Genomic DNA, 26019 nt, shown 5'->3' with positions numbered 1-26019 from the left:
TGTTCTCCTTGTGTACTGATAACTGACAATAAGCAGTCACGGGTTACCGTGCCAGCGATCTGGGTTCCATCCCTGTCGCTGTCTGGAAGGAGCTTATACGTTCCCCCTGTAACTGCATGCGCTTCCTCAAGGTGCTATGGTTTCCACCCGCGGGTTAGTGGGTTAATGTGTCACACGGACATAATTGGGCAGCAGGGCTCATGGGCTGATGGGCTTGTTATATCCTGTATCTCTAAACTTAAAACATCTCGAATGAAGCAGGAGAGATGAACGAAAATGTGGTTAAAGAGTTAGGTTTTAAAGAATATCTTACAAACAGAGAGGTTCAGGGGCAGGGATGAAGGAAGAAATTCCAGACCCGAGAAGCTGAAGGTCTGGCTACCAAGGCTACAGCAATTAAAAGCAGGAGTATGCAGGATAGCAGAACTAGGGGACTATAACACAAATACCAATATACTTCATCTGAATGGAATGCAAAGCTGTGATGTGCGATGATTTATGACTTGGCAAAAATTAGGAACAAGTATGACAGACTTGATGAATCAGTTATTAAAAAAAGGAGTTTTGTTCTTAAGCTGTTGGCACACAGAATCCAACATCTTAATCCATGGAAATTTTAGCAAGGAAAGCAGACCGATTCTGTAACTCCCCAATGTATCCACATTGGTCTGGGATCTTTCCAAAGTCAATTAAAAGTATCGGGAAGGATTCCAGAGGGATATCCAGGATTCTGGGTCCGAAATGTCGTGGAGTAGGAATCCCCAGCAGAAAGTCAGGCCCTCCTTTCAACGTATACCCTCTTGTTGGGAAAGTGATTTTGAAGTTTGAAGATCTAGGATGGTGACCAGTCTTCAAGGAGTTTGCACATTCTCTCTGTGACCGTGTGGATTTTCTCCATTAGCTCCTATTTCCTCCCACATTCCAAAGATGTATGGGTTAGTATGCTGATAGGTCACATGGGTGCCACTAGGAAGTGTGGCCCACTGGCCCAGAAGGGCCTTTTACTGTGTTGTATATTAAAACCACCCTTTCCTTACCTCAGATGACCTTACGTGACTCTATGCAATCACCCCTCACCTCCTGCATTATAGGGAAAAGAAGCCCAGCCTATCCAATCTCTCCTCATAACTTAAGTTCTCCAGTCCAGCCAGGGAAATTCTAGTCAGCTTCTAGCATAGGTTACATGATTAGCACAACTTGTGGGCTGTAGTTTTTCTCTTTCTATTTCCAATATCCACTGTGGGGTTAAAGTTCAAAGTTCAATTTATCATAAAAATACATATATGTCACCATATAAAACCGTGAGATTAATTTTCTTGTGCGCATATTCAATAAATCCAATAACCATAATAGAATCAATAAAAGACAGCACGAACAAGGTGGACAGAAAGTGTGAAGAAGACAACAAGCTGTGCAATTACAAAAAGAAAGAAAAAAAGAAATAATAAACAATCAAACGGACAAATAAATAAGCAACCAATAGGTATTGAGAACGTGGGATGATGGAGAGTCGTCGAGAGTGAGATCTGGGAGCAGTTCAGTGGTGGGGCAAGTGAAGTGAAGTTATCTCCTCTGGTTCAGGGGCCTGATGCTTGAGAGCTAATAACTGTTCCTGAGCCTTGTGCTGTGAGTCTTGAGGCTTCTGTACCTCCTTCCATTGGCAGCTGCGGGGAGAGAGCGTAACCTGGGTGGTGGGATCCCTGACGATGGATGCTGCTTTCCTGCGACAGCACTCCACATAGATGTGCTCTACGGTGGGGAGGGCTTTACCCGTGATGGACAGGGCCACATCCACACCTTTTCGTAGGATTTTCCATTCAAGGGCATTGGTGTCTCCATATCAGGTGGTGATGTAGCCAGTCAATATACCCTCCACCACTCACCTATAAAAGTTAGTCAAAGTTATAGAATGCCATGCCAAAGCTTCACAAACTCCTAAGGAAGTCGAAGCACTACTGTGTTTTCTTCGTAATTGCATTTACATGTTGGGCCCAGGACAGGTCTTCCGAAACACCGAGGAATTGAAACTTGCTGATCCTCTGATGAGGGCTGACTCATGGACCTCTGGTTTCCTCCTCCTGAAGTCAAGAATCAGATCTTTGGTCTTGCTGCCATTGAGGAAGAGGTTGTTGCTGTGGCACAACTCAGCCAGCTTTTCAATCTCCCTCCCAAATGATAATTCATCACCACCGTCGATTTGGCCAACAACAGTGGTGCCGTCGGCTAACTTAAATATGGCACTGCAGCTGTGCTTAGCCACACAGCCATGAGTGCAAAGGAAGTAGAACAGGGGCTAGGCACACAGCCTTGTGGTGCACCTGTGCAGATGGAGATGGTGGAGGAGATGTTGCTGCCAATCTGAGCTGACTGGGCTCTGCAAGTGAGAAAATCGAGGATCCAATTGCACAAGGAGGTATTGAAGCCAAGGCCTTGAAGCTTATTGATGAGCTTTGAGGGAATGATAGTATTGAATGCTGAGCTGTAGGAAATAAAGGGTTATCACACCTTGTTCTGTCAACCAGGTACAGGAACAGTTATTACCCTACAACCATTAGTGTGAGTAACACTGAACTGATTCCACAACTTATTCGCTCGCTTTCAATGACTCTACAACTCATGTTCTCAGTGTTATCTGTCTATCTATTTATTTGTTTGTTTTTATCGTATTTGCACAAATTGTCTTTTCTTTTGCACAATGGCCGTTTGTCTGACTTTGTATGTAGTTTTTCATTAATTCTATTGTACTTCTGTGTTTTACTGGGAAAGTCTGCAAAAAGTGAATCTCAAGGTAGACCCTGGTGACATATGTACTGTGATAACAAATTCACTTTGAACCTGAACTGATTGTGAGGTTAATCAGCCTGTTCTACACTCTTCCAACTGGGGACATAACTTCTTTCTCTGCAAGATCAGCTCCTTCAATCACCTGCAGAGCTTTGAAGGGGTACGAACAGTAACAGTGTAAAGATATCCCCATATACATATATCCCCAAGTCACACTGGACAGGAAAAAGCTCCAGTGGAGGCGTTGTGACAAGTATTTGGTTTAGTGTGACAAAAATCCTAAAATCTGAACAAAATCCTAAGATTGACGCAATTTCACAGGAAACGCCGATGCCCCTTCAGGAAACCAAGATCTTGAGATCTCCGAGAAATCAGCAGTTTCGGACAGACATCACCGTGCACAGTAATCAGAATTACTAGTTCCAAATGAGGCAATTGCTTAGAGTGTGTAAGCTCGACACCATCTGTATCTCAGCAGGGCCGTTTCTTTATTAGCAAACAGTGTCACGCCTCCAGAAAAGTCTCTAGTTTCCCTTCTTTATTGCCCTGTAAACATATAATCCATCACCCATGTGAATCCAACTGCAATTACATCTCAGCAGCCGTGGAAGCACGTGCATCACGTCCACACCGGCCACGGCCTAGCGAATTCAATTAACTTACGCTATTTAGCGTTATTAATCGCTACACTATCATTTTCACTGAATTTGCTTCAAAATGATAGGTTCATGTGGCCAACATTCTTGATGCCGTTTGCAGGGTGTGCAATTCTAATATTGTAGCCAGCTTTGAATGTTAGCTAAGTAGTAATGCAACGCACTTATTTTCTTAATATGAATTCAATTACAGTTAAATGTCTGAGATGATCAGAAATTTAAATTAAACATGCGCATTCAGGACTATCAGCAGCGCTGATGTGACATCTGGCACAGTTTAAGGAAGATTGAGACTTTGCAATGAAGCTGAACACTGTCAGGATTGACAGATCACACAAGTGGTGGGATGGGCTGACAAAGTAATCAAGAATATAACTAACAAGGGCTCCCAACCTTTCTTATGCCACGGACCAATACTCTTAGGCGAGAGGGTCTGTGGACCCCAGTTGGGAGCCCCTGTGGGTAGAAAAATGAACTTAATAAGTTGAAACAAAGTCTTAAACTTATGCTGGGACACTTCTTTCGCTGGACCAGGCTACCTTTTAACTGTACCCTCTAATTACCAACCTTCCAGTGTGCAAAAGTTTACCATCTCCCCTAGGGAGAGGGGGAAAATAAGGAAGGAAATCGTCTCCAGATGTCAGCTGCCAGCTGTCTCAGAGAAGCTTTTGCGAGTGCCTGAAGTGAAACTACCATCAACTATTGGTCAAAGCTGTGCATACACTGTGAGAAACCGTTTAGGAGATTGAAGCTCTTAAATGTAAATATGTACAGTATAAAGTTTACTTCAGCATATCAAGAATTTTCTTTTCCCAAAATATGATTTTTCAGGTTTACAGAGTACTGTGAGACAGAAGTCCTATCTGCACTGTACATTTTCAGCAAGTTGCTCGTGATCTACAAGACCTGGAGGGATAAAGAGGGGGAAAAAATGGGCTGTGGTACTTTCAGCATGAGTTAAAACAGGATGAGACCTACTGAGAGGCAACAGACAGAAGATAATGGATGTGGGGGGAGGGAGCGGAGCCAAGCGGATGGGAAAATGGCCCTTCACCTTCAAGCGTGAGAAAGATGGAGTGTGGAAGCAAAGAGGCTGATAGAGTGAAAACACACACACACACAGTCTTTTTTTCTCCCCACTGAAGGGGAACTAAAATCTGTTGGGAACAAGGGAAAATCTGCAGATGCTGGAAATCCAAGCAACATACACAAAATGCTGGAGGAACTCAGCAGTCCACGCAGCAAGTATGGAAAAGTGTTCCTCCAGCATTTTGTGTGCGTTGCTAAAATCCATTGGGCACAGGTTTAATATGAGAGGTGAAAGATTTAAAACAGATCTGAGGGGCAATTTCTTCATGCAAGAGAGTAGTCTGTTTATGGAATGAGCTGTCAGAGAAAGTGGCCGAGTAAGGTACAGTGGTAAAATTCAAAAGATATTTAGATAATTACATGGATAGGAGGGGTTTCGGGGAGATATGGGCCAAGCACAGGCAAATGGGACCGACTTGCTGGGCACCACGGAGAATACGGACAACACGGATGATGCGTTCTGTATTACTCTGACTCAAACACCCAAAAGAGTGTCAAGAAAGAACAGAATGAAATTCTTGCCACCCTTCCCCCACAAGATCTACCCAAATTATGCCAATTGAAATAGAGCCATTCATCCCAAAACACTTACAGCCAATCAGTCGCACCAACCAGCAATCATACAATTTTTTAAATCTCACTTTACTCTGCTCTCATTCCCATCCAGCCAGGTCACTAGAGCTGTGAGGTAGCTGTTCTACATGCTGCTCCACAGTCCGAGCAATTTCTGGGTATTCTAGGCACATTCCACTTGAACTTGAGCCAGTTACTTATTATCTTCCAAGACACAAATCCAAAAATTCAGGAAATATATGTGTCCCTCCCTCTATTATCTGACCTTCACTTCCCTGAATCCCAGTCGTGACCCTCTGTTTCTCCACCCAGCAACACCCTAACTCTCCTTCCCTACTCTAGAGCAGTTAAGGAAGGAAGGGCCACACAAGTTTCAGATTTTGATTATAAATATAACTTTTTCTTCAACTTATCAGACAACAAATTTGAAAAAAAATCCTGGAGTGGTTCAGTCAGAAGAAAAGTTATGAAGTTCTCTAACTGATGAGGCCAATAATATTGATTGATTTGCTGAAACTATTAAGGTCAACTTAATTTTCCCAAAGGAAGAGTTTACCTTAAGGGTAAATTGATCTCATTAAAGACAGTCTTACAATGACTTCCTTCATTTAACAGGATTTCCGGTTGTCATGGGATACATGATGGAATATCTAAGGAAATTGAGTTAGACATCTTGCAAACTGTACAGCACTTTGAAAACTGTACTTGTTTGGGAATTGTACTGAACTTTTCAATATCAAAAGCTTAAGTCTATAATTTAATACATAAGCACCTAATACATTATTGTCTAAATACATGAGCTAATGTATAGCTAATGTGTTTCAATCAATAATTAAATTTTATCCAAAAGCTTTTCACAAAGACGTGACCACAGCAGCAAGGTTTCCTTTTGTAACTCTTTAATGTATTAAGAAATACTTAATGTAGATAAGGGCAAACTTTAAACAAACAAGGAGTAATATCAAGGCAATCAATCCTAAAACAAGTCTAATTATCGCCCTACCTAAATCATAAAGTAAGATAAACAACTTAGTTCAATAATATCTGAGTTACAATCAAGTTTTGTCAAAATTATCTCCCATTATAATTACCACAGTTTATAATAGTCAGCAGGTGCATTTTTATTTGGTGGAGTATCACCTTCAGAAATGTCTTATAACATTAACATATTTAGGTCATTCCATTAAGGGAAGCACAGTAGGCCAAAAGTGTGGACTCTGAAAGGATATGCCATGATGTGTCCACAGGAGGTGCTGCCTCAAGGAGGCAACATCCATCGAAGATCCCCACCAGATGGCCCAGGAGAGTTTGTTTTCATCCATCTTTGGAATGGAGGTACAACAAGTGAAGACCTACAACAGGTTCAAGAACAACCACAGAACTTCCCTTCAACCATTCAGTTCTTAAGCCCCAGGAGAGCCCAAAACACTGTGAGGGAGACTGACTAGTGAGGAGTAGGGGACCCAATTTGAAATAAATTGGACTCAGAGAAAAGAGCGAGTATTACAAACTATTGTACATTTTAGTGACCACTCACTTCACTAGGTATCTCCTATACCTATTAAAGTGGCCACTGAGTGTATGTTTGTGGTTTTCTGCTGCTGTGGTGCATCCACTTCAAGGATCGACATGTTGTGTGTTCAGAGATGACCTTCTGCACACCACTGTTGTAATGTGTGGTTATTTGAGTTATTGTCTCCTTCTTGTCAGCTTGAACCAGACTGGCCATCGTCTTTTGACCTCTCTCATTAACAATGCATTTTAAACCATAGGACTGCTGCACACTGGATATTTTTTTTTTGTTTTTCACACCATTCTCTATAAACTCTAGACACTTATGTGTAAAAATCCCAGGAGATCAGCAGTTTCTGAGATACTTGAACCACCCCATCTAACACCAACAATTATTCCACAGTTAAAGTCACTTAGACCATATCCCTTCCCCTTTCTGACCATAAGTGTGAACAACACATGAACCTCTTGACCATGTCTACATGCTTTTATGCATTGAGTTGCTCCCACATGCTTGGCTGATTAGATATTTGAGTTAATAAGGTGTACCTAATAAAGTAGCTACTGACTGTATAGCACCTCAGAAGAGGAAATGAAGTTTGGTCATGAAAGATAGAATATGGAAGATCTAGCCCGTGGTACTTGAATGACAACCAGAGTGCGGGTGACACCCCAGTGGAATCACACTCCTTTTCTCACCTTACACTTCCAAAGCACTTCTTTGGGTTGATGCTATCCTGATGCAATGAAAGGCAAGAGAGACTCTGGTCCCTTCTTTCATATGAGAATGAAACTGACGCTAATGTGCATCAGCAGGCGTAAAAATCTACTGTTCAAGCCCTACCCTTAACCAAGGGGTCCCTGAACCCCAGGTTGGGAACCCCTGCAATACATGGACCAATGGGGTTTAATGGTGATTCAAGTCTAACAACGTTTTGTCCTTCAGTCAATGCGTGTTGAGGCAACAGGGAGTGAGATATCGAGTTGCAGTGATTTGGCTTGAACCTGACATTTTAAACTACAGTATAATATCTAAGAAAAGATCCCAAAAATAAATATACCTACTTACAGACACAGCACAGAATAGGCGCTTCCAGCTCAGTGAGCCGCAGCACCCAGCGACCCAGTTATTTAACTCCAGCTTAATTACAAAACAATTTACAATGACCAATTAACCTACTGGAGCACCAGGAGGAAACCCATGTGCTCACAGCAAGAACGTACAAACTTCTCACAGACGGCTCCGAAATTGAACTCCGACGCCCCCAGTTGTAATAGCATCGTTCCAACTGCTACCCTACCTAAACTCACACTCTTGCTGGTTCCCATGGCAACCTGCAGCGTGACCTGAGGTAAAATATTTGGGCATGAATATTCCCAGGAATGTACCATCTGGGAGGCCAAGCTTCATTCCAAATACCAAGTGCAGGCAGGCAGATTCTCAAGTTAAAGTGCAGATTACTAGGCTGGGTGAAATGCCAGTTTCTTAAAAAAAATCATTATCTATGGAGGCGATCAATCATGCCATCTTAGAAGCCTGACACATTCCAAGTTAAAGTTCAGCTACATTAGTACCAAAGTTCAAAGTAAATTTATTATCAAAGTACGTTTATGTCCCCATATACAACTCTGAGATACATTTTCTTGTGGACATACTAAATAATTCTATACAGCAATATATAGAATACGGAGCTGAGGAGGACGATGACGCCTAACAGCGACTCCTTTGTTTGCATCTTTGGAAATAGCTCTACTTCTATATTTAATATCTTTTTTTCCCTTTTCAAGGTTCTTTTGAAGACCCTGACCTGGAGTTACGCGCTGACTTCAGTTCTTTGTGGAAATGGGACCCATTGTCGGGGTCTCACGATCAGCCGCTTTTCGATATGCCAAGGATGCAGCCGAGAAGACTAGTGCATCTTCAGGGTGCTGGATTTTCGTGACTCTGGAAGCTGGCGGACTTGAGGTCGGTGCTGCTGCCTGGTGCGTTGTGGGAGGCGGAAGATCGAAAGCAGCAAGCTGGCTGCTGGCTGTGTGCCCAGAGACCCGAGTTCTTTGGGCACAGTGCTCGGAAAAAGTGACGCAACAGACTTTTAGCACCATAAATCGACGAGTTGTGTTGTTATGTCTCCCCTCTCGCTGTGAAACGGGGACATCTCTTTTTCCCTTGTTAGGGAGAGAGAGAGAGAGAGAGAGCCTGTGGTATGTTGAATTATCGGGTAAACAAGTAGTCTTTGGGATACTGCAAGTTGTGAATTTATTGATGCTAGAGTGCTCGTTTATTGCTTTGCTGCTGCTTGTGCGTGGGAGCTGGGAGCTGGGGGGGGGGTGGCTTTGGGGTTCCAACATTTAACTGTCATTCATTTTCTGGGGCACTCTGATTTTGTGGATGTATCTTCCCAGGGCTGAAATGGCTAACACGAGGGGGCATACTTTTAAGGTGCTTGAAATAGGTACTGAGCGGATGTCAGGGGTACGTTTTTCACACAGAGAGTGGTGGGTGCGTGGAATGTGCTGCCGGCGACGGTGGTGAAGGCGGATACTATAGGGCCTTTTAAGAGCCTCTTAGATAGGTACATAGAGCTTAGAAAAAGAGGGCGATGCACTAGGGAAATTCTAGGCAGTCTCTAAAGTAGGTTACATGGCTGGCGCAACATTGTGGGTCAAGGGGCCTATAAAGTGCTGTAAATTTCTATGTTCTATGTGAGTCCAGTTCTATCCACAGTGGCAGTTTCTCTCAGTTCACCAGAGGCACTCTTAATACAATCCAGTTGTTGCAAAGTAGCCATTACCAACAATGGTTCTGCACTTGTTTAATTGACTTTAAATTTCCCCTGGTGGAATTCAAAATCATGCCTTTGGATCATTGGTCCAGAACTTCGACTGCTCGTCCTGTAATATCAGCATTACACTGCTGCACCCTGTAATATCACCATTACACTGCTGCACCCTGTAATTGGAGCATAGTTCAGAACTGTTGAAACAAAAGCATTTATTTTCCCTTCCTCTTGTTTGACAAGTTTTGAAGCATCATGCTCTGGGGGAAATGACGTCTAATGAAATTCTACCCAGTGAAATCACAGCCTGGTCCTGCTGCGTCTCCAAATACTGTAGTCGAGAGAGAAAGTTGGCCAAATCTTCCTCCTATTCCTCCTAACACCTCAATAACATATACATTTATTTATGTATCAATTGTACTTATGGCGCATATTAATCTTTCTGAAACAAAAATGTAGATCTCCGAAATAAAGAGTTTATGGGTGGAATTGTCTCTGTTTTAAAGTAAAGTTGCAAAGGTTAGAGGCCAAGTGCTTAGAACACATCTGTCCATAATTAAGTCACTGTGTAAAAGATTTGTTTGAGTTTCTGACAGTTTTATAATTTATATTTCCTCTGTTGGAAAGAATATGACCCTTCCTTTTCATATTAAAGTTACACTATAAACAGTCTTCAGCATGTATAAAGGAAGCTGGACACAGCATGGTTACGGTATCAATCAGTGAGGTAGGGCAGGCTCCCTCGGGCTCACACAGTTATAATTACCTACGACCATGATGTTGAATTCAAACCCGGTCTTCATGGCTTTGCGTCTCATCTGATCCAGGACTGCTTCAATGCCCACATATCCAAAGAGGTCTCGCCCCGTCGTGTCCTTCTTAAATCCTTCCGAACAAACAAGCCCAGTCTCCTGCGTTCTCTCCGCCATCGTCACTTTCACCTCCTTCAGAGCTAATCCTAGCCAAAATGACAAGAGAGAGAGACAGTTAAAGAAAAGAATGGTGAAAGCGTGCACAAGATTTGACCCGGAATCCAAACCTTCCTGGCGGAAATAAAACTGCCAATTATAATTAGATGCTTTCCGCGTGGGTATGATTTCTTCAGCATGATCAACATTGGTTAGTCAGCTAGTCTACATGCATTAATGACTTTAAACATCAATATGAGTCACATTAATTTTTATAATTTATATATTTTTATTTAAATAGAGTGGTTAAGATTGCTAAATATATTTTATTTACGGATACAGAACCAAACAGGCCCTTCCAACCCAACGAGCTACACTGCCCAGTAACCCATCTATCTAACCCTAGCCTAATCACAAGACAATTTACAATGACCAAATAACCTGCTAACCGGTTAATCTGGTTTGCTGTGGGAGTAAACCCGAGCACCCAGAGGAAACCTGTGCAGCCACAGGAAGGACGTACAAACTTCTTGCAGATGGCGTCGGAACTGAGCTCCACGCTCCACGTGAACTGAGAAGATGAAATGGGTAAATTTGACAAATATATTAATTAAGAGCAGATTGCCATCACCCAGCCTTTTGAGACCACACTGTCTGTGATTGCAGGTTCAAATCTGCATTCCTCCCTACCACGAGTAAACTTTCACACTTGCTGAATAAGCAAACATTTAAGTCTGCCTTAAAAATATTCACAGAGGAAGACAGTTCCAAAGGTTCAGAACATTCTGGAAATAAACCAGTTTCACATCATCATTGCCTTAAACGGGCAACACCTTAATGTTAAACAGTGAATCCGAATTCTAGGTTCTCCCACTACAGGAAACATCGTCTCCATTTCCACCATGTTTCAGTTATCGCCCCTCACTCTCTTAAAGTTGGTGGAGGAGACACGGGTGCGAATGAAAAGCAATTCTGCTGCTTTTGTCCTATTTATGCACAAAAGTGCTTGGACACCCACTGAAAATGAGAGCCCAGTTCTCATCTATGTCTTATGGGGTTGAGAGAAAAGAAAAATCAGCCAGGATCGAATGGCGGAGAAGACTTGATGGGCCAGGCCAAATGGCCTAATTCTGCTCCTATGCACTATGGCTTCACCATTGGGGCATTATGGGAAATTCTGAGGAAAGTTTACATCAATACAGTTAATTGCCATCTAGGAAACCACATTAGGCCTAGCTACCAGATGAGGCCTAGCTACCAGATGAAGCCTAGCAACCATTTTCCTCTACGTGTCTATAAAACCTACTCATTTTTAATGAAGCCTGTGCAATCATGTCTGAAGGTGCATCATTTCAGAGTCTGTACAAGCAATATCTAGAACGGTTGTCATTTTCCCTTTCACAAATGTGAATCCACTTATTGCTCTAATCCACAGGGCCCCAGTGGAGAATGTGTAATGCAATCACCCTTGGCAGCTGTTTCTAATGGTAAGCCTTGAATTAATATAAACAAAACGAGAGAGGGAAAGGACTTGCAATCGTTCAATAACTTTCACAGCCTTGGGGTTGTCCCAAAACACTTTACAACCTACAGAGCAACTTTTGAAGTCCGGTCGTTGTAAAACACAGTCAATTTACACACAGCAATAGAGGAATGGCCATGTGACATTTAAGGCATAAATATCGTCTGGGGCTTGTCTATTCTTCCTTGACAGGGCCGTGGGTTCTTTCACAGTCACCTGAGTGAGAAGGTGGAGGGCTTAGCGAAACAACTCCCAGTGACGGAAGCTCCGATACCATGTCATACCCCCAGGTACTGCACTGGGGCACAAAGTTCAAAGATCAAAGTAAATTATTATTAAAGTACATATGTTACCACCTATTGCCTTGAAATTCATTTCCTTGTGGGTATTTACAAGTAAAAAAACAGGAATACAACATAATTTATAAAAAAACTAAACATAAATCAAGACTGACAAGCAACCAATGTGCTAAAGACCACAAACTCTGCAAACAAAAAATAATACTAAGGATTATTTGTTCACTCTGTGCTGTGTCGTATGGTCTTTCCATGACAATGATTATTCTTGGCAATTTTTTCTACATAAGTGGTTTGTTTGCCATTGCCTTCTTCTGGGCAGTGCCTTTACAAGACGGGTGACCCCGGCCAGTATCAATACTCTTCAGAGATTGTCTGGCTGGTGTCAGCGGTCGCATAACCAGGACTTGTGATCTGCACCGGCTGCTCATGTGACCATCCTCCACCTGCTCCCATGGCTCCACATGACCATGATTGGGGTGGGGGGGGGGGGGCGCCTTGCCCAAGGGTGGCCTGCAGGTTGGCAGAGGGAAGGAGTGCCTTAAACCTCCTTTGGTAGAGTCGTATCTCTACTGCTCTTCCCCAAAATACTGAGAAAATTAATTGTAAAGTGTCCTTGAAAGTGAGCCTGTAGGTCATAGGGTCAGTTCAGAGCAGAGCCTGTAATGACATTCCTAAAGGTTAGAAAATGTACATTATTGAACCATGTGCTTTTATTTAATTGCGTTGTTTGGAAAAACGTATTTAAAGAATCTCTCCTCAACCCCATCAAGATAAATGCAATGGAAAGATGTATATTGTATATTGGTGCACTTACAGAAAATGGTCAGGAAGGATTAATTAATTGCATCCACTGCATTCCACCAGCCAATTACTTACAGTACATCTGTTCATCATCAAAAAACCATTCTCTTAATTGCCTTTGTAGAACTATTAAGAATCTTTATATCTTATCAAACTATATAATTTGGAGTTTTACTTATGTGGATTTTGTCTCCCATCCTGTTCCCACACTTTAGGGTTTTGAGAAGCAAATTCATTCACAAAATGCAGATGCCACCGGCAACGCCCACACATTTTTGCCCATCTTGTGTAGTTAAAAAGGAAACCACATTAGTAAGCCTTCAGTTGATGTATTGGACAGACAAGGAGAGATTTCCTCCCTCTGTATGCAATACTTCTATTTCCCCTGAAGGATTTTACTGGACAAGGTTTATTCAAGATTCAGGTTTAAGATTCAAACCAAATTTATTTATCACGTGTACGGGGAAAAATCAGTGAAATGCGTTGTTTGTATTATCAACCAACACACCCAGGGGTGTGCTAGGGAGCAGCCCGCAAGAGGTGCTACCCAATCTAGTGCCAACATAGCATGCCCATAATCCTTGGCAGAACACAGAACACATTTTTACCATTTTTATACCACTATTGATATTAAATACTTCAATTTCTTACTCAAGGTAGGATTCACATGTCTTACTTTAATAGCTCAGGCTTCAGGACGTTAATGCTAGTCCCACAATTTAGCTTCTATGCATCCATGCCCCTGCTATTATGGTGAGTGGGCCTCCCATAGCCTGACTCTTCCCAGTAGCACTCCATAAATCACAGTGCTGGGGGGAGAACTGATCGCTCAGTATACAACATATCCTGTTGCTTTCGCCCAACTTCCCAGAGTGCTCCTTTACTTACTCTCTCTGATCACAGAACTTTGCCCAGCACGTTGTGGAACATAAGGGCAGGGGGAGAAACCAAGCGTCAAGTTGTGTTAAACACGGTAGCTCTCTCCGTTCTAGCTTCTGATTCTCTTGTCACCTCACAACACTGCACTAGAGAGTGCAGAGAAGTCTATGAAGATTTGGTATGTCACCAAAGACACTCACATATTTCTACAGATGTACCGTGGAGCGCATTCCAACTGATTGCACCCCTGTCTAGTATGGGGGAGGGGGGGGCTCCTGCACAAAATCAGTACAAGCAGCAGAGAGTTGTAAACTTAGTAGCCTCTGTAGTATCCAAGACATCGGCAATGCCTCCAAAAGGCAGCATCCATCATGAAGGAACCCCATCAGCCAGGACATGCCCTCTTCTCATTGCTATCATCAGGAAGGAGGTACAGGAGCCTGAAGGCAAACACCCAGTGATTCAGGAACAGCTCTTTCCCATCTGCCAGATTTCTGAATGGACATTGAACTCTTGAACACTACCTCACTACATTTATTTTTATTTTTGCACAATTTATTTAATTTAACTATTTTATACATACTTACTGTAATTCACTTATTTATTATTATGTGTTGCACTGCTGCAAAGATAACAAATTTCACAACATATACCAGTGATACTAAACCTGATTCTGATTCTACCAAGGATGGAGAATTTCATACAGGAGCAGAGGAAAACTGGTCTGGCATGGACTTTTGTTCCTTGTAGAAAGGTAAAGGCTCAAGAGATGCCTGGACAAAAGTGGGTTCAATCATGGCCTCTGGTGCTGTCTGTGCAGAGTTTACACATGAGTTTGCCCCTGTTCATCCAGCGGCTCTGGTTTCCTCCCAAATCCCAGGCTCATGCAGGTTTCACAGGTTGATTGAACACTGTCAGTTGCCTCTAGCGTGTAGTCGGGTGGTAGAAGCCGTAGGTAATTGATGGGAAAGGAGGGAGGGTGGAGAAGAATCAGAGCAAATAGTCAACACTGACAAAGGGCCTGTTTCCATTCTGAATCACTCTTTGTCTCTACAGCTCACAGATACAAGATAGTTGGTAGCTTAGAAAGCTGTTTGGAAACATCGTCAGAAGGTGAAATGTGAAACTGGAGCAAAGGAGAATGAGAAGTGACTTGATCGAGGTAGACGAGATGTTAAGGGACATAAACCGAGTGGACAGCCAGAGACCTTTTCCCAGGGCAGAAATGGTTAATACCAGGGGCTTAATCTTAAGGTGATTGGAGAAGAGGGTAGAGGGGATGTCAAAGATAAATTTTCTTTGCACAGAGTGTGGTGGGTGTGTGGAATGCCCTGCCAGGGTTGGTGGTGGCGGCAGATATGTTAAGGGCATTGAAGAAACTCTTAGATAGGCACATGGATGATAGAAAAATGGAGGGCTATGAAGGAGCGACGGGGTAGATTGATTTTAAGAGTTGTTTAAAAGGTTAGTACAACATTGTGGGCCAAGGGGCCTGTAATTTTGTTGTAATATTCTATGTTCTATGTAAGTTGCTTAGGAGTTCTAATCTAGCACTTGGACTTGAATCCATTAGGCATAAACCTGAGGAGGTTTAGATTCTTCAGCCAGTTTGAATGGGCACTCCTTCACTGTGAGTTTCTGATCAATGACTAAGCAGCATATTTAAAATTTCCATGCCTGGGCTCCCTTTGCTGGCTCATCTGCCGAGGCTGGTTACTGTAACAGCTGGTGAAAGTGTCAGCAATGCTCAGCTCCATTCATCAGCATCAGGCCAATAAAAGGCTTAACTTGTCTGAGTGAATGAACATCGCTCACAGCAGCTGCCTCGTGAATCTGGCCTCTGGCTTATCATTGACAGAGAGAAAAAGAAGACTTTCATTCATATAGTGACTTTCGCAGCCTCCAAGGGCCACCACGGCTGCTAATCAATGCACTGCTGGCTTCCTCAGACAAATGCCATGACAATGTTCTCATTAAAATGCTGATTGGATGATAATTATTGAGTCGGCAATGATAGCGTAGTGCTTAGCACAGCACTTTGCAACACCAGCTTTCAACAATGTGGTTCAATTCCCGCTCCTGCCTGTAAGACGTTTGCCCCATGGCTGTGTGGGTTTCCTCCAGGTGCTCTGCTTTCCTCCCACATTCCAAAGCCGTACATTAGGGTTACTGAGTCGCGGCCACGCTATGTTGGTGCCAGAAGTGTGGAAACACTTACGGGCCGCCAACATAATCCTTGTTGATTTGATTTGATGCAAACAGGTTTCAGTGTATGTTTCAATGTATATCTGACAAATAAAGCTAACCCTTAATCAGCAAAACTATTCTTTAACAATTGGCCAGGGCATCAGAAAGAACTTCCCAGCTTTCCTTTGAAAGAACAGCAAGACTTCTACATCTACCAGATTAGATTAGATTAGATTCAACTTTATTGTCATTGTGCCGAGTACAGATACAAAGCCAATGAAATGCAGTTAGCATCTGACCAGAAATGCAAAGAATAGTGTTATTTACAAAATAACTGCGAATAAAAAAAGTGCTACAGCACACAAATATAGAAGTACTGAGACAGTACAATACGGATGCAATACTGCTTAGCGCTGTGATGTGAGGTTCAGCAGTGTCACAGCCTCAGGGAAGAAGCTCTTCCTGTGCCTGCTGGTGCGGGAGCGGAGGCTCCTGTAGCACCTACCGGATGGGAGGAGAGTAAAAAGTCCATGGTTAGGGTGAGATGCATCCTTGATAATGCTTTTTGCCCTACCCAGGCAGCGTTTATGGTTGATGTTCTCAATGGTGGGCAATTGGGTGCCGATAATCCGCTGGGCAGTTTTCACCACACGCTGGAGGGCTTTGCGGTCCGATACGGGACAATTGCCATACCACACTGAGATGCAGTTGGTGAGTATGCTCTCAATGGTACAGCGGTAAAAGTCCATCAGTATCCTGGGACAGAGGTGAGCTTTCTTGATGCTCCGCAGGAAATAAATATTAGAATTAATATCTCACCCAAAAGACAGTACCCCCATCAGCACAGCATTTCCTTGATAGTGTTCTGGAAAGGAACTGTAGAAATAATTCATCTTCTGCAAACTATGGTTTACTCAAAGGCAAATCAGAACATTCAAGGTCAATATTCAAAACCATTCACAATCCCTAAGCAAAGATGTCAGACCATGCCTGCATGTGGCAAGAGCCAGGCAACAAGTTGGCATGGGCTGATCAGTGACAAGTGATATAAATGCCACAAACATGCCAGACAAAGGCCATCTCCACTTATGCTTGTGTACCATAAAGTGACCATGAACTATCTTGTATCTCCCACAAATCACAGGGATGGCCACTGCATAGGAAGACACCATTCAGTCCATCAAGTTGATACCAGCACTGCGTAAAAGCAACCTAGCTGGTTCCACTACCCCATCCTTTCCCAAATAGCCCTGCCAATTCTTTCCTTTCAGATAAAATCCAGCTCCAACTGCATTCCAGGTCCTAACTGCTTGCTGTATGAAATATTTTCTCCTAACAACGCATTTGGCTCTTCCCCAACACCACTGAACCCGAGAGCATTGCAGATAAAATTTACAAGGATGTTAGCGGGACTTGAGTTGTAGGAAAGCTTGAATAGATTGGGATTTTATTCCCTGGAGGGTAGGAGAATGAGGGGAGATCTACCAAGACAGCCAAAATCATGTGGGGTACAGATAGGGTAAATCTATGCAGGGCTTTTCCCCTGATATGGGTAAGACGACAAATAGAAGTCATTGGTTAAGGGTGGTGTAACGGTTGGGGTAACACTGTTACAGCCCAGCTGTAAGATTGGGATTCGGGCCCTGTCGCTACCGGTAAGGAGTTTGTACGTTCTCCCCGCAACTGCACCTGTTTCCTCTGGGTGCTCTGGTTTCCTCTCATATTCTGAAGATGTACAGTACTGTATTTGCCAAGGTGGAGTGAAGAGTGAGTTTGTAAATCCAGCTGCAGCAAAGGATGCTGGGAACGATGAAGGCGGAGTGCCACGGAAGGGGTGTGGGCCAGGTGCAGACACGCCCAGCCCTGAGATACCAGGCTAGGTCATTTCATTCCAAACAGCTGGTTTGTTGATCAGTACAAGATCTCTCTCTGGTGCTTTCCACTTCTTCCCCTCCCTTTTTCCTGTTTCCCAACCATGATTCCCCTCTCCCTGCCCCCTTCCCACTCCCACTGCACAATAGAGACCCATATCAGAATCAGATTTATCATCACTCACATATGTCATGAAATTTGGTTTTTTTTTGCGGTGGTACAGTGCAATACTTAAAATTACTACAGTACTGTGCAAAGGTCTTAGACACCCTACCTATATCTATGTACCCCAGACTGTGCTATACCGTTACGGTTAGTGAGTTGTCGACATGCTATGTTGGTACCAGAAATGGAGCTCAGTACAATCTTCACTCATTTGAGTTGACGCAAACAATGCATTTCAGGGTATGTTTCATGTACACGTGACAAATAAAATTAATCTTTATTTAAGGGGAACCTGCAGAGAAACACCTTAATTAAGAAGGTGGTGTGAGTGTGGAATAAACTGTCAGCATATGTGGTGGATACGGGTTTGACTGCAATATTTGAAAGAAGTTTGGATTGATACGTGGATGGGAGGGATATGGAAAGCGATGATCCACGTACAGGTCAATGGGACTAATTGGAATAATGGTTTGGCATGGACTAGATAGCCAAAGGGCCTGTTTCTGTGCTGTAGGATTCTATGACTCTGCATACAATATTTTTCTTTCCTGAGGACTTAAGTGAATAAGTGAAGTGGCTTCAATGCTCCAGTTTGAGCTGAACTTTATTTACAGGATTATCAAAATGTCCCAGTTCCACAAATAAACCGCAAGATCCTTCAAGATTTCTGCTTAAACTACTGCCCCGCCATTTTCAAAAGAAACTATTCCTTCTCCTGTAGCCGGTTCAGGCTTCTGTACTTCTTCCTCGATGGAAGCAATGAGCAGCGGACATGTCCTGGATGATAGATGCCACTTTTTTGAGGCATCACCATTTGAAGGTGTCCTGGAAGCTGGAGAAGATAATGCCCACGATGGAGCTGGCTGCATTTACAGCACTCTGAAGCTTTTTCAAATACTGTGCAGTGGCCCTTCCATACCAGATGGTGATGCACCCAATAAGAATATTCTCCATGATGCCCCTGTAGAAATTTGTGAGAGTCTTTGGTGACATATTATGTCTCGTCAAACTCTATGAAGAATATTCACTTCCTGGGCCAGGAGGCCTCTTGTTTTTTTTTTTGCCAAGCTTAGCTTTCTAAACACAGCAGCTGCTGCTTATAAAGATCAAACACTTGCCAGTAAACCTTCCAACTAATACTCATTGTTTAGGATCTGGTCATAAATGGATCTGGCCAGTCTTCAATTCTTAATATAAATGGAAAGCAGTAATCAGCTTGAAGTTAAAACGCACAGCTTTGCAAACAAGCACTGTCTATCGAAAGCAGGATGTTGGGTCACAGCACCTATCTTGTTGCTTAAGAGGTGCAGTGTAAGACAATGGATTATTTAATTGGGCTTGTTTCAAAACAGAAAAGCTGGCTAAATTGTTTGGTTCAAGGAAGCTTATAGACCAAATGGAGACAATCGCTTAGCATATCAATGATTGATCTATTAATAAAATGGAAGCTTTATGTACTCAGGGAAGTTAGCTTCATGGCATTAACTTTGGTTATCTAGTATCTGTGTCTCCAAGGTTGGAGACCCTAAGGTTGCTATAGTTAAGGGGTGGTAGTGGGGACAAGCTCCCACTACTTACTAAATGCTCCTAATGACGAGCTCCTCAAATAGCCTCTGATAACCAAGTCCAGCTCCAAGCCTTCATGTGTGGCTTAGCTACTAAGCCCAGTGGAACCATTTTTACTGACAGGACAAGGGTCAAAGGCAGGCTACCGGTGCCTTAAAACCAATTACTTTGGGCAGATGGGGCTCATCAGCCGTGGTTGGCAGCTCATCTAGGAGAATGAAAACTCTGATCTCAAAACTCTGCTGCCTTGTGGCCATACAAGTTCATGGGGGAAGCTTCGGCAGTAAACCTCACAGGAAAATCCACAGCTGGAGTCCCTAAGACAGTCCAACATTGAGTTCAATGCTGACTGGCAACTCCAGCAACCCAGCTGGTACTAATCTGTATCAGTCTCTGCCGTTCCTTTGGGCTCATCAGTTGCCTGGAGAGGGGGAGCTTGCTACATGGGCAACAGCTTGTTCTCCATATTGTACTGTCCAAACTTGCATATCTACACAGCTAGGACACGATACCCACGGTCAGCTCTGACTTTCCAAGAAACTTTTAGACCGTTTGTATTAAAAGGTATCTGCGGAAATATCATATACTCGTGAAGCCAGCTAAGTGACTGGGCCAGCTGGTGGCACAATGACATCGGCGCTGGACCCAGGAGCGGAGGTTCCTGGGTTCGAAACTCGTCAGGTCCGCTCCCGAGTACGCTTTCCATCCGTGCCGGGTTGAGTGTTGAGATCGCAACTCGACCTCATAAAATAAAGGGAAAACACTGCGAAAGTGTCTGTGTGAGGAGCGGCGCACCACACAGTCTCTCTCTCGCTCTGCGCCTTGTAAAATAAAAGCCCTGAAAAAGACATCATCACGGACGCACGCACACGCACAGACTTGCACACATGCAGGCACATGCAAAAAAGAAGCCAGCTAAGTGACAAAGAAACAATATATATGTAGAGAGCAGTCCAGAGTTTTTAGGATTTGTGTAAGGAACATCAAGCAGTATGAAAGAAACACAAGGGTGAACTAGAGTCCATTCCTCTGCTTTTGATTTTAGAGATGGATATTTCATTCATCTGCATGGTTGGTATGTTTTTTCAGCTTATAGGAATTGTAACTATGTTTTGGAGATCCTTTGTGTTTTAGAAATGGTTTGTGATTTGGAAGTCTTTTATTGATGGAAATCCTCTGTGAGTTTTAAATATGTTTTAAGAATGTTGTTCAGATTAAACGTGTTTCACAGAAAATAAATGGCCTGTGCTTAAACTACTTTGTTAGCTGGATGTGTTTTCTCCTTGATAGGGAGAGGGGAACCTCCAGCATTTTGTACGTGTTGCTTTGGATTTCCAACATCTGCAGAACCACTTGCATACAGAGTATGTAATCACTTATCGTTGATATTTTCTTGGCATTATCATTGCAAGTTCCCCTGCCAACAACATTCTGGGAGTCACCATTAACCAGAAATTCAACTGGATCAACCAAATACAGCCTGGCAGAGACTGGGTCTCTTGCAGAGGATGACTCGCCTTTTAATGTTCCTAAGGCATTTCCACCGTCGACAAAGCACGTCAGGAGCATTGGCTGGGTAACTCTCTCCCACCAGAGCACCATCCAGGACATGCCCTCTCCCTGGGGCACTAGGGAGAATGAAGACCCATACTCAATGTTTTAGAATCATATTCTCCCCCTTCGCTATTGAGAGTACTGGACAGTCCATGAACACCACCTCACTATTCCTCTTTTGCACGATTCAGCTTTTTTAATTACTATATAGCACCCTTGCACGCGCGCTCTCTCTCTCTCTCTCTATATACACACACACACACACACACACACACACACACACACACACACACACACACACACACACACACACCCCTAAGATTTTTGCACATTACTGTAAATAAATAAAGGCATCCATTAGTCTTGCGAGACCATGGATCTGTGCCTGGAAAGTCTTCACTCTCCAGGGCGCAGGCCTGGGCAATGTTGTATGGAAGACCAGCAGTTGCCCATGTTGCAAGTGTCCCCTCTCCATGACACCAATGTTGTCCAAGGGAAGGGCATTAGGACCCATAGAGCTTGGCACCGGTGTTGTCGCAGAGCACTGTGTGGTTAAGTGCCTTGCTCAAGGACACAACACGCTGCCTCGGCTGGGGCTCGAACTCACGACCTTCAGGTCGCTAGTCCAATGTCTTAACCACTTGGCCACGTGCCAAGTACTGTATGTCAGTAATAAAATAAACCTGATTCTGATTCTGATGTTACTTTAAGAAAATAGCAGGAATAATCCCTGCTGTCCCGGTCAATATTTGTTCTGGAAATCGTCATCAGTAATGAACATTATTACCTGCTCACTCCCAGATTGCTATGTGCAAATTAACCGCTGCCTTTTCTGTGTTGAGTGGCAAACACGTTCAGTCAAGTTGGTCGAATAATCTGTGAACCATGTTGGCAAGTAAGACTAGCAGTGCTACAGAGAAAATTGAATATTATCAAATTTCAAAGTAAATTTATTATCTTCGTGCCATCTTGACTCACGATAAGAGGGTTGTACATACCTACTTGGTGTGAACAACACATTTAAAATGTTATTTTTGGGAGCATACTCTGAATGTGAATGAGTCTTTTGTTTTCCTGCATTTAACAGTGTCTGCTCTGCTCCAGACTGGAAAACTCTACGACAGGTAGTCAAAACTGCCCAACTCATCACCGGCACCAGCCTACCTACCACCAAGGACAGGTATACAGAAAGGTACCAGAAAAGGGCCAGTAACTTCATGAAGGATCCTGCCCACCCTGTGCATGGACTGTCTGCCCCACTCCCATCAGGGAGGAGGCTACGTAGCATCCATGCCAGGACCACCAGACCCAAAAACAGTTACTTTCTCAGACAGTACGGCTGATCAACACCTCCAACCACTAACACACTCCACCACAACCCAACCACCACTACTGTATCAGTTCCATAAGGCAATAAGAACATAGGATCAGAGTTAGGCCATTGGGCTCATTGAGTCTCCCCACCATTTCATAGTGGCTGATCCATTTCCTTCTCATCCCCATTCTCCTGTCTTCCCCCCATAACCTTTCCTGTCAGGGTCACCTTATGTACAGATACTCCTGTCTCTAGCATCACTTTATGGACATACAATCAATCTTTGAATATGAGCTATCTTATGTCTTTATATTTATTGTGTTGTTTTATTATTGTGTTCCTTATCTTTTTTTTGTGCTGTGTTGGATTCAGAGTAACAATCGTTTGGTTCTGCCTTACACTTGTATACTGGAAATGACAGTAAACAATCCTGAATCTTGAATCTGGAACCTTCTACAGCTCTTTACTGCCTGAAACATATTTTGTTGCATGAAAGGTGCTGTAGGAAGACAAGCATTTCCTTTCAAAGCAAGGTCAGTCGACAGCTTGAGCTCACTGCAGCCCTCAACCGAAATCCCAACATCTTGCGAGTACCGCGACGAATGAGTTGCTGTTGACTCTAACGTGGTGGTTGCTAAGCAACTCCACATGCACACAAAAGCTGCCATAGAAGCTGTGCGTTCTGCTTTACATTTTCCAGATTTGGTCCAGGTGTTTGACCCTGGAGACGAGGCACATCAGTTCTAAAACCACAGTTGTCGGTGAAGCACTTGATCAATTTGCAGCTTGTCTTCGTTTCGGGTTTGTGCAGTTCTGAAGTCGTCCAGTCAGAAAGCGTAAAGCCAGTCTTTCTGCTGCTACAACTGGCTATCTCTGTTCCATACTAATTAGGCGTCCACAACAATGAGCTTGCAATAGCAGGGGGCACAATGGAAGCGGTTGCCTTTAGTACTCATGCACTGCCCACGGTGTAAAACACTACAGGGATCAGATATAGAGCTGCTCACAACAGGGAGCAGATGTGCAACCTGAACTTTCTATCACTGCCCAACATGGCACCAGAGACCAGGAAAACAGGTGCTGTAATGGACTTGGCTGATGCAGTGGGGTCAATCATTTTCATTGGGAGTCCGCCTTCATTTTATTGCACTGTCAACCGTGACTCATTTGGGAGCACTCTCGGCTCAGAATAATCAGCTCCCGAGACAGCAGCACAAGAATTTAGGCTGGTTCTGCTGGGAATTCTGGCTTTTTGTTTTCAGCTCTCTGGTGAACGTAGAAGGCGCCATGTTTCCCATTTTGAAGAGAATTAGGCTGCTGCTCAAAATTTACCCATCATTCATCATTAAAATCAGGTTACCTCATGGTGTTTGCATTGCTTTTAGTGGAAACACAACCTGGTGACCATGTTCTTTGCTTTACCGGTTGTTAAAGATACTACAGCAAGGCAAGCTTCCTCGTTCTCACCGTATATCTGAAGCAACACAGAATAAAACCCTGTCATCTGGTATGTGAAATTGGGTGCCAGAATCCAGATAGCGGAGGTTGTGAAGGGTTAAAGAAAGGAAGCACAAAATGGTAGTTTCAAGATTGCGTTCACCAAAACGTGGATTAAGGATTTTGCAACACATGCAAAATGCTGGAGAAACTCGGGAGGTCAGGCAGCATCTACGGAGGGGAATAACCGCTGACATTTCAGCATGAGACTGACTGTTTGTCCTTCTCCATTGACGCTGCCTGACTTGCTGACTTCATCCAGTATCTTGAGTGTGCTCTCCAAGGTTTACAGCACCTGCAGGGTCCCTTGTGTTCAGGATTTTGATACGGAAGTTCCCTTTATACAATGGGAAGAGCACCATGGACAATGCACAAATCATTTATGCGACCAGGGCTAGTAAGTTAATACGATGAGAAACTACCATTCTATATTGACTACAACTATCCCTATTAGTCCTAAACAGCCTCTGAGGTGACCTCCAAACAAACAGTGCTGTTGTAACAACTTAATGGATGTTCCACACATAACAAGCAATAACCATGAATTAAAATGCTCATTTTTCTGCTTTAATAGTAAAAGTAAACTTTGAATAAAGGCTCTCAATGGAGCTTATCGGATTGTCTTATTCAAATGGCAATGAACATAGAACAGAGATCACCACAGTGCAGTACAGGCCCTTCGGCCCATGATGTTGTACTGACCTTTTAACCTACTAAGATCAACCTAATCCTTCCCTTCCACACAACACCCCATTTTTCTTTTATCCATGTACATACCTAAGAGTCTTTTAAATATCTTTCATGTATCTGACACTACCATCAGTGCGTTCCATGGACCACTACTCCCTATATAAAACATCCCCCCCCCCATGTCCATATTAGCCATTGCCATCCTGAGAAAATGGCACTGCTGTCCAATCTTACCTATGTCTCTTATCATCTTACACGCCTCTATCAAGACATCTCTCACCCTCCTTTGTGCCAAAGAGAAAAGCTTTAGTTTGTTCAACCTTTCCTCAAAAAACATGCTCCCTAATCTAGGCAGTGTCTGGTAAATCTCCTCTGCACCCTCTCTAAAGCATCCACATCCTTTCTATAATGAGGAGACCAGAACTGAACATAGTGCAGCATGAGAGGCCCCCACCAGAGTTTTATCAAGCTGCCACACTATCTCACGGCTCTTGAAATCAGTTCCCTGACTAACCAAGGCCAACACATCATAGGCCTTCTTAACCACCCTCTCAACTTGCATGGCAGTGGTTAAAAGGTAGTGTACCTTCTTTGTATGTGAGAGCTGTGCCTTGAAGAACAGTAGTCTCACCTCTCACTCTCTACGTTAAAGTGAAACATACCAAGGCTCTGTCGAGGTGTGTTAACAAAAGAGCCAAGTGACAAGCTTTGGGATAGATGACCGAGACCTTGCTCAAAGACATAAGACTTAAGGAGCAGCATAAATAGTAAGGGAAAAAAAAACAGGAGTGGTTTAGGAAGAGAATCCTGGACTTTAGAGTCTTAGCAACCAAAGCCATTTTCACCAGGAGGGGCTAAACAGAAAGATAATCGAGGTGTCAGGAATGAAGGAGGGCAGATATTTGGGAGGTTTCTGATCAGGATAGACAAGGCTAGGGAAAGATTTGAAAACAAGTGTCAGGATCGTAAGATCCCGCCATTGTTCAGCAAGATTATCAGGCAGAGGTTCATTCAAATTGGATAATAGCACAGTAGGGAGTCTTCGATTTATGGAGTGGAATGAAGGAGATTCAAAACAGGCTTTGGAACGGGCAAGTCTACCATAGGCTTTGGCTTGGACAAAGACATCAGCTGATGGGGCAAGGGAGAGGCAGACTTGGGTGACCTTATGAAAGTGGAAGTTGGCAGACTTTGATGGATAAGCAGCCTATAGTTCAACATGAGGAGGCAGATACAAAAGGCTTTTAAGGACTGTGAATTTTAAAACTTAATATGTCAATGATGTACGGGGTGTACAGGGAGGGGTAGAACCTCTGGTGATGGGGCTCATCACATCCATTCTGGAGCAGCTCACGTATCTTCGGTCCCTACCA

The 26019-nt window shown here is 43.4% G+C and overlaps 1 protein-coding gene across 4 annotated transcripts in view; it reads right to left on the bottom strand.

Moving 5' to 3' along the window:
* The window catches only part of LOC140203138 (septin-9-like), a 455930-nt gene that overhangs the window by 156340 nt on the left and 273571 nt on the right, over positions 1–26019 (bottom strand). For all 4 annotated transcript variants that reach the window (XM_072268990.1, XM_072268991.1, XM_072268993.1 and 1 more), the window contains one exon: positions 10158–10349. In XM_072268990.1, the coding sequence (XP_072125091.1) occupies positions 10158–10349 (192 nt within the window). The remainder of the gene's footprint in view (positions 1–10157; positions 10350–26019) is intronic.

This window comes from Mobula birostris, chromosome 9 (genome assembly GCF_030028105.1).
Source record: "Mobula birostris isolate sMobBir1 chromosome 9, sMobBir1.hap1, whole genome shotgun sequence".
NCBI lineage: Eukaryota > Metazoa > Chordata > Chondrichthyes > Myliobatiformes > Myliobatidae > Mobula > Mobula birostris.
This window is presented reverse-complemented; position numbering and strand designations above follow the sequence as displayed.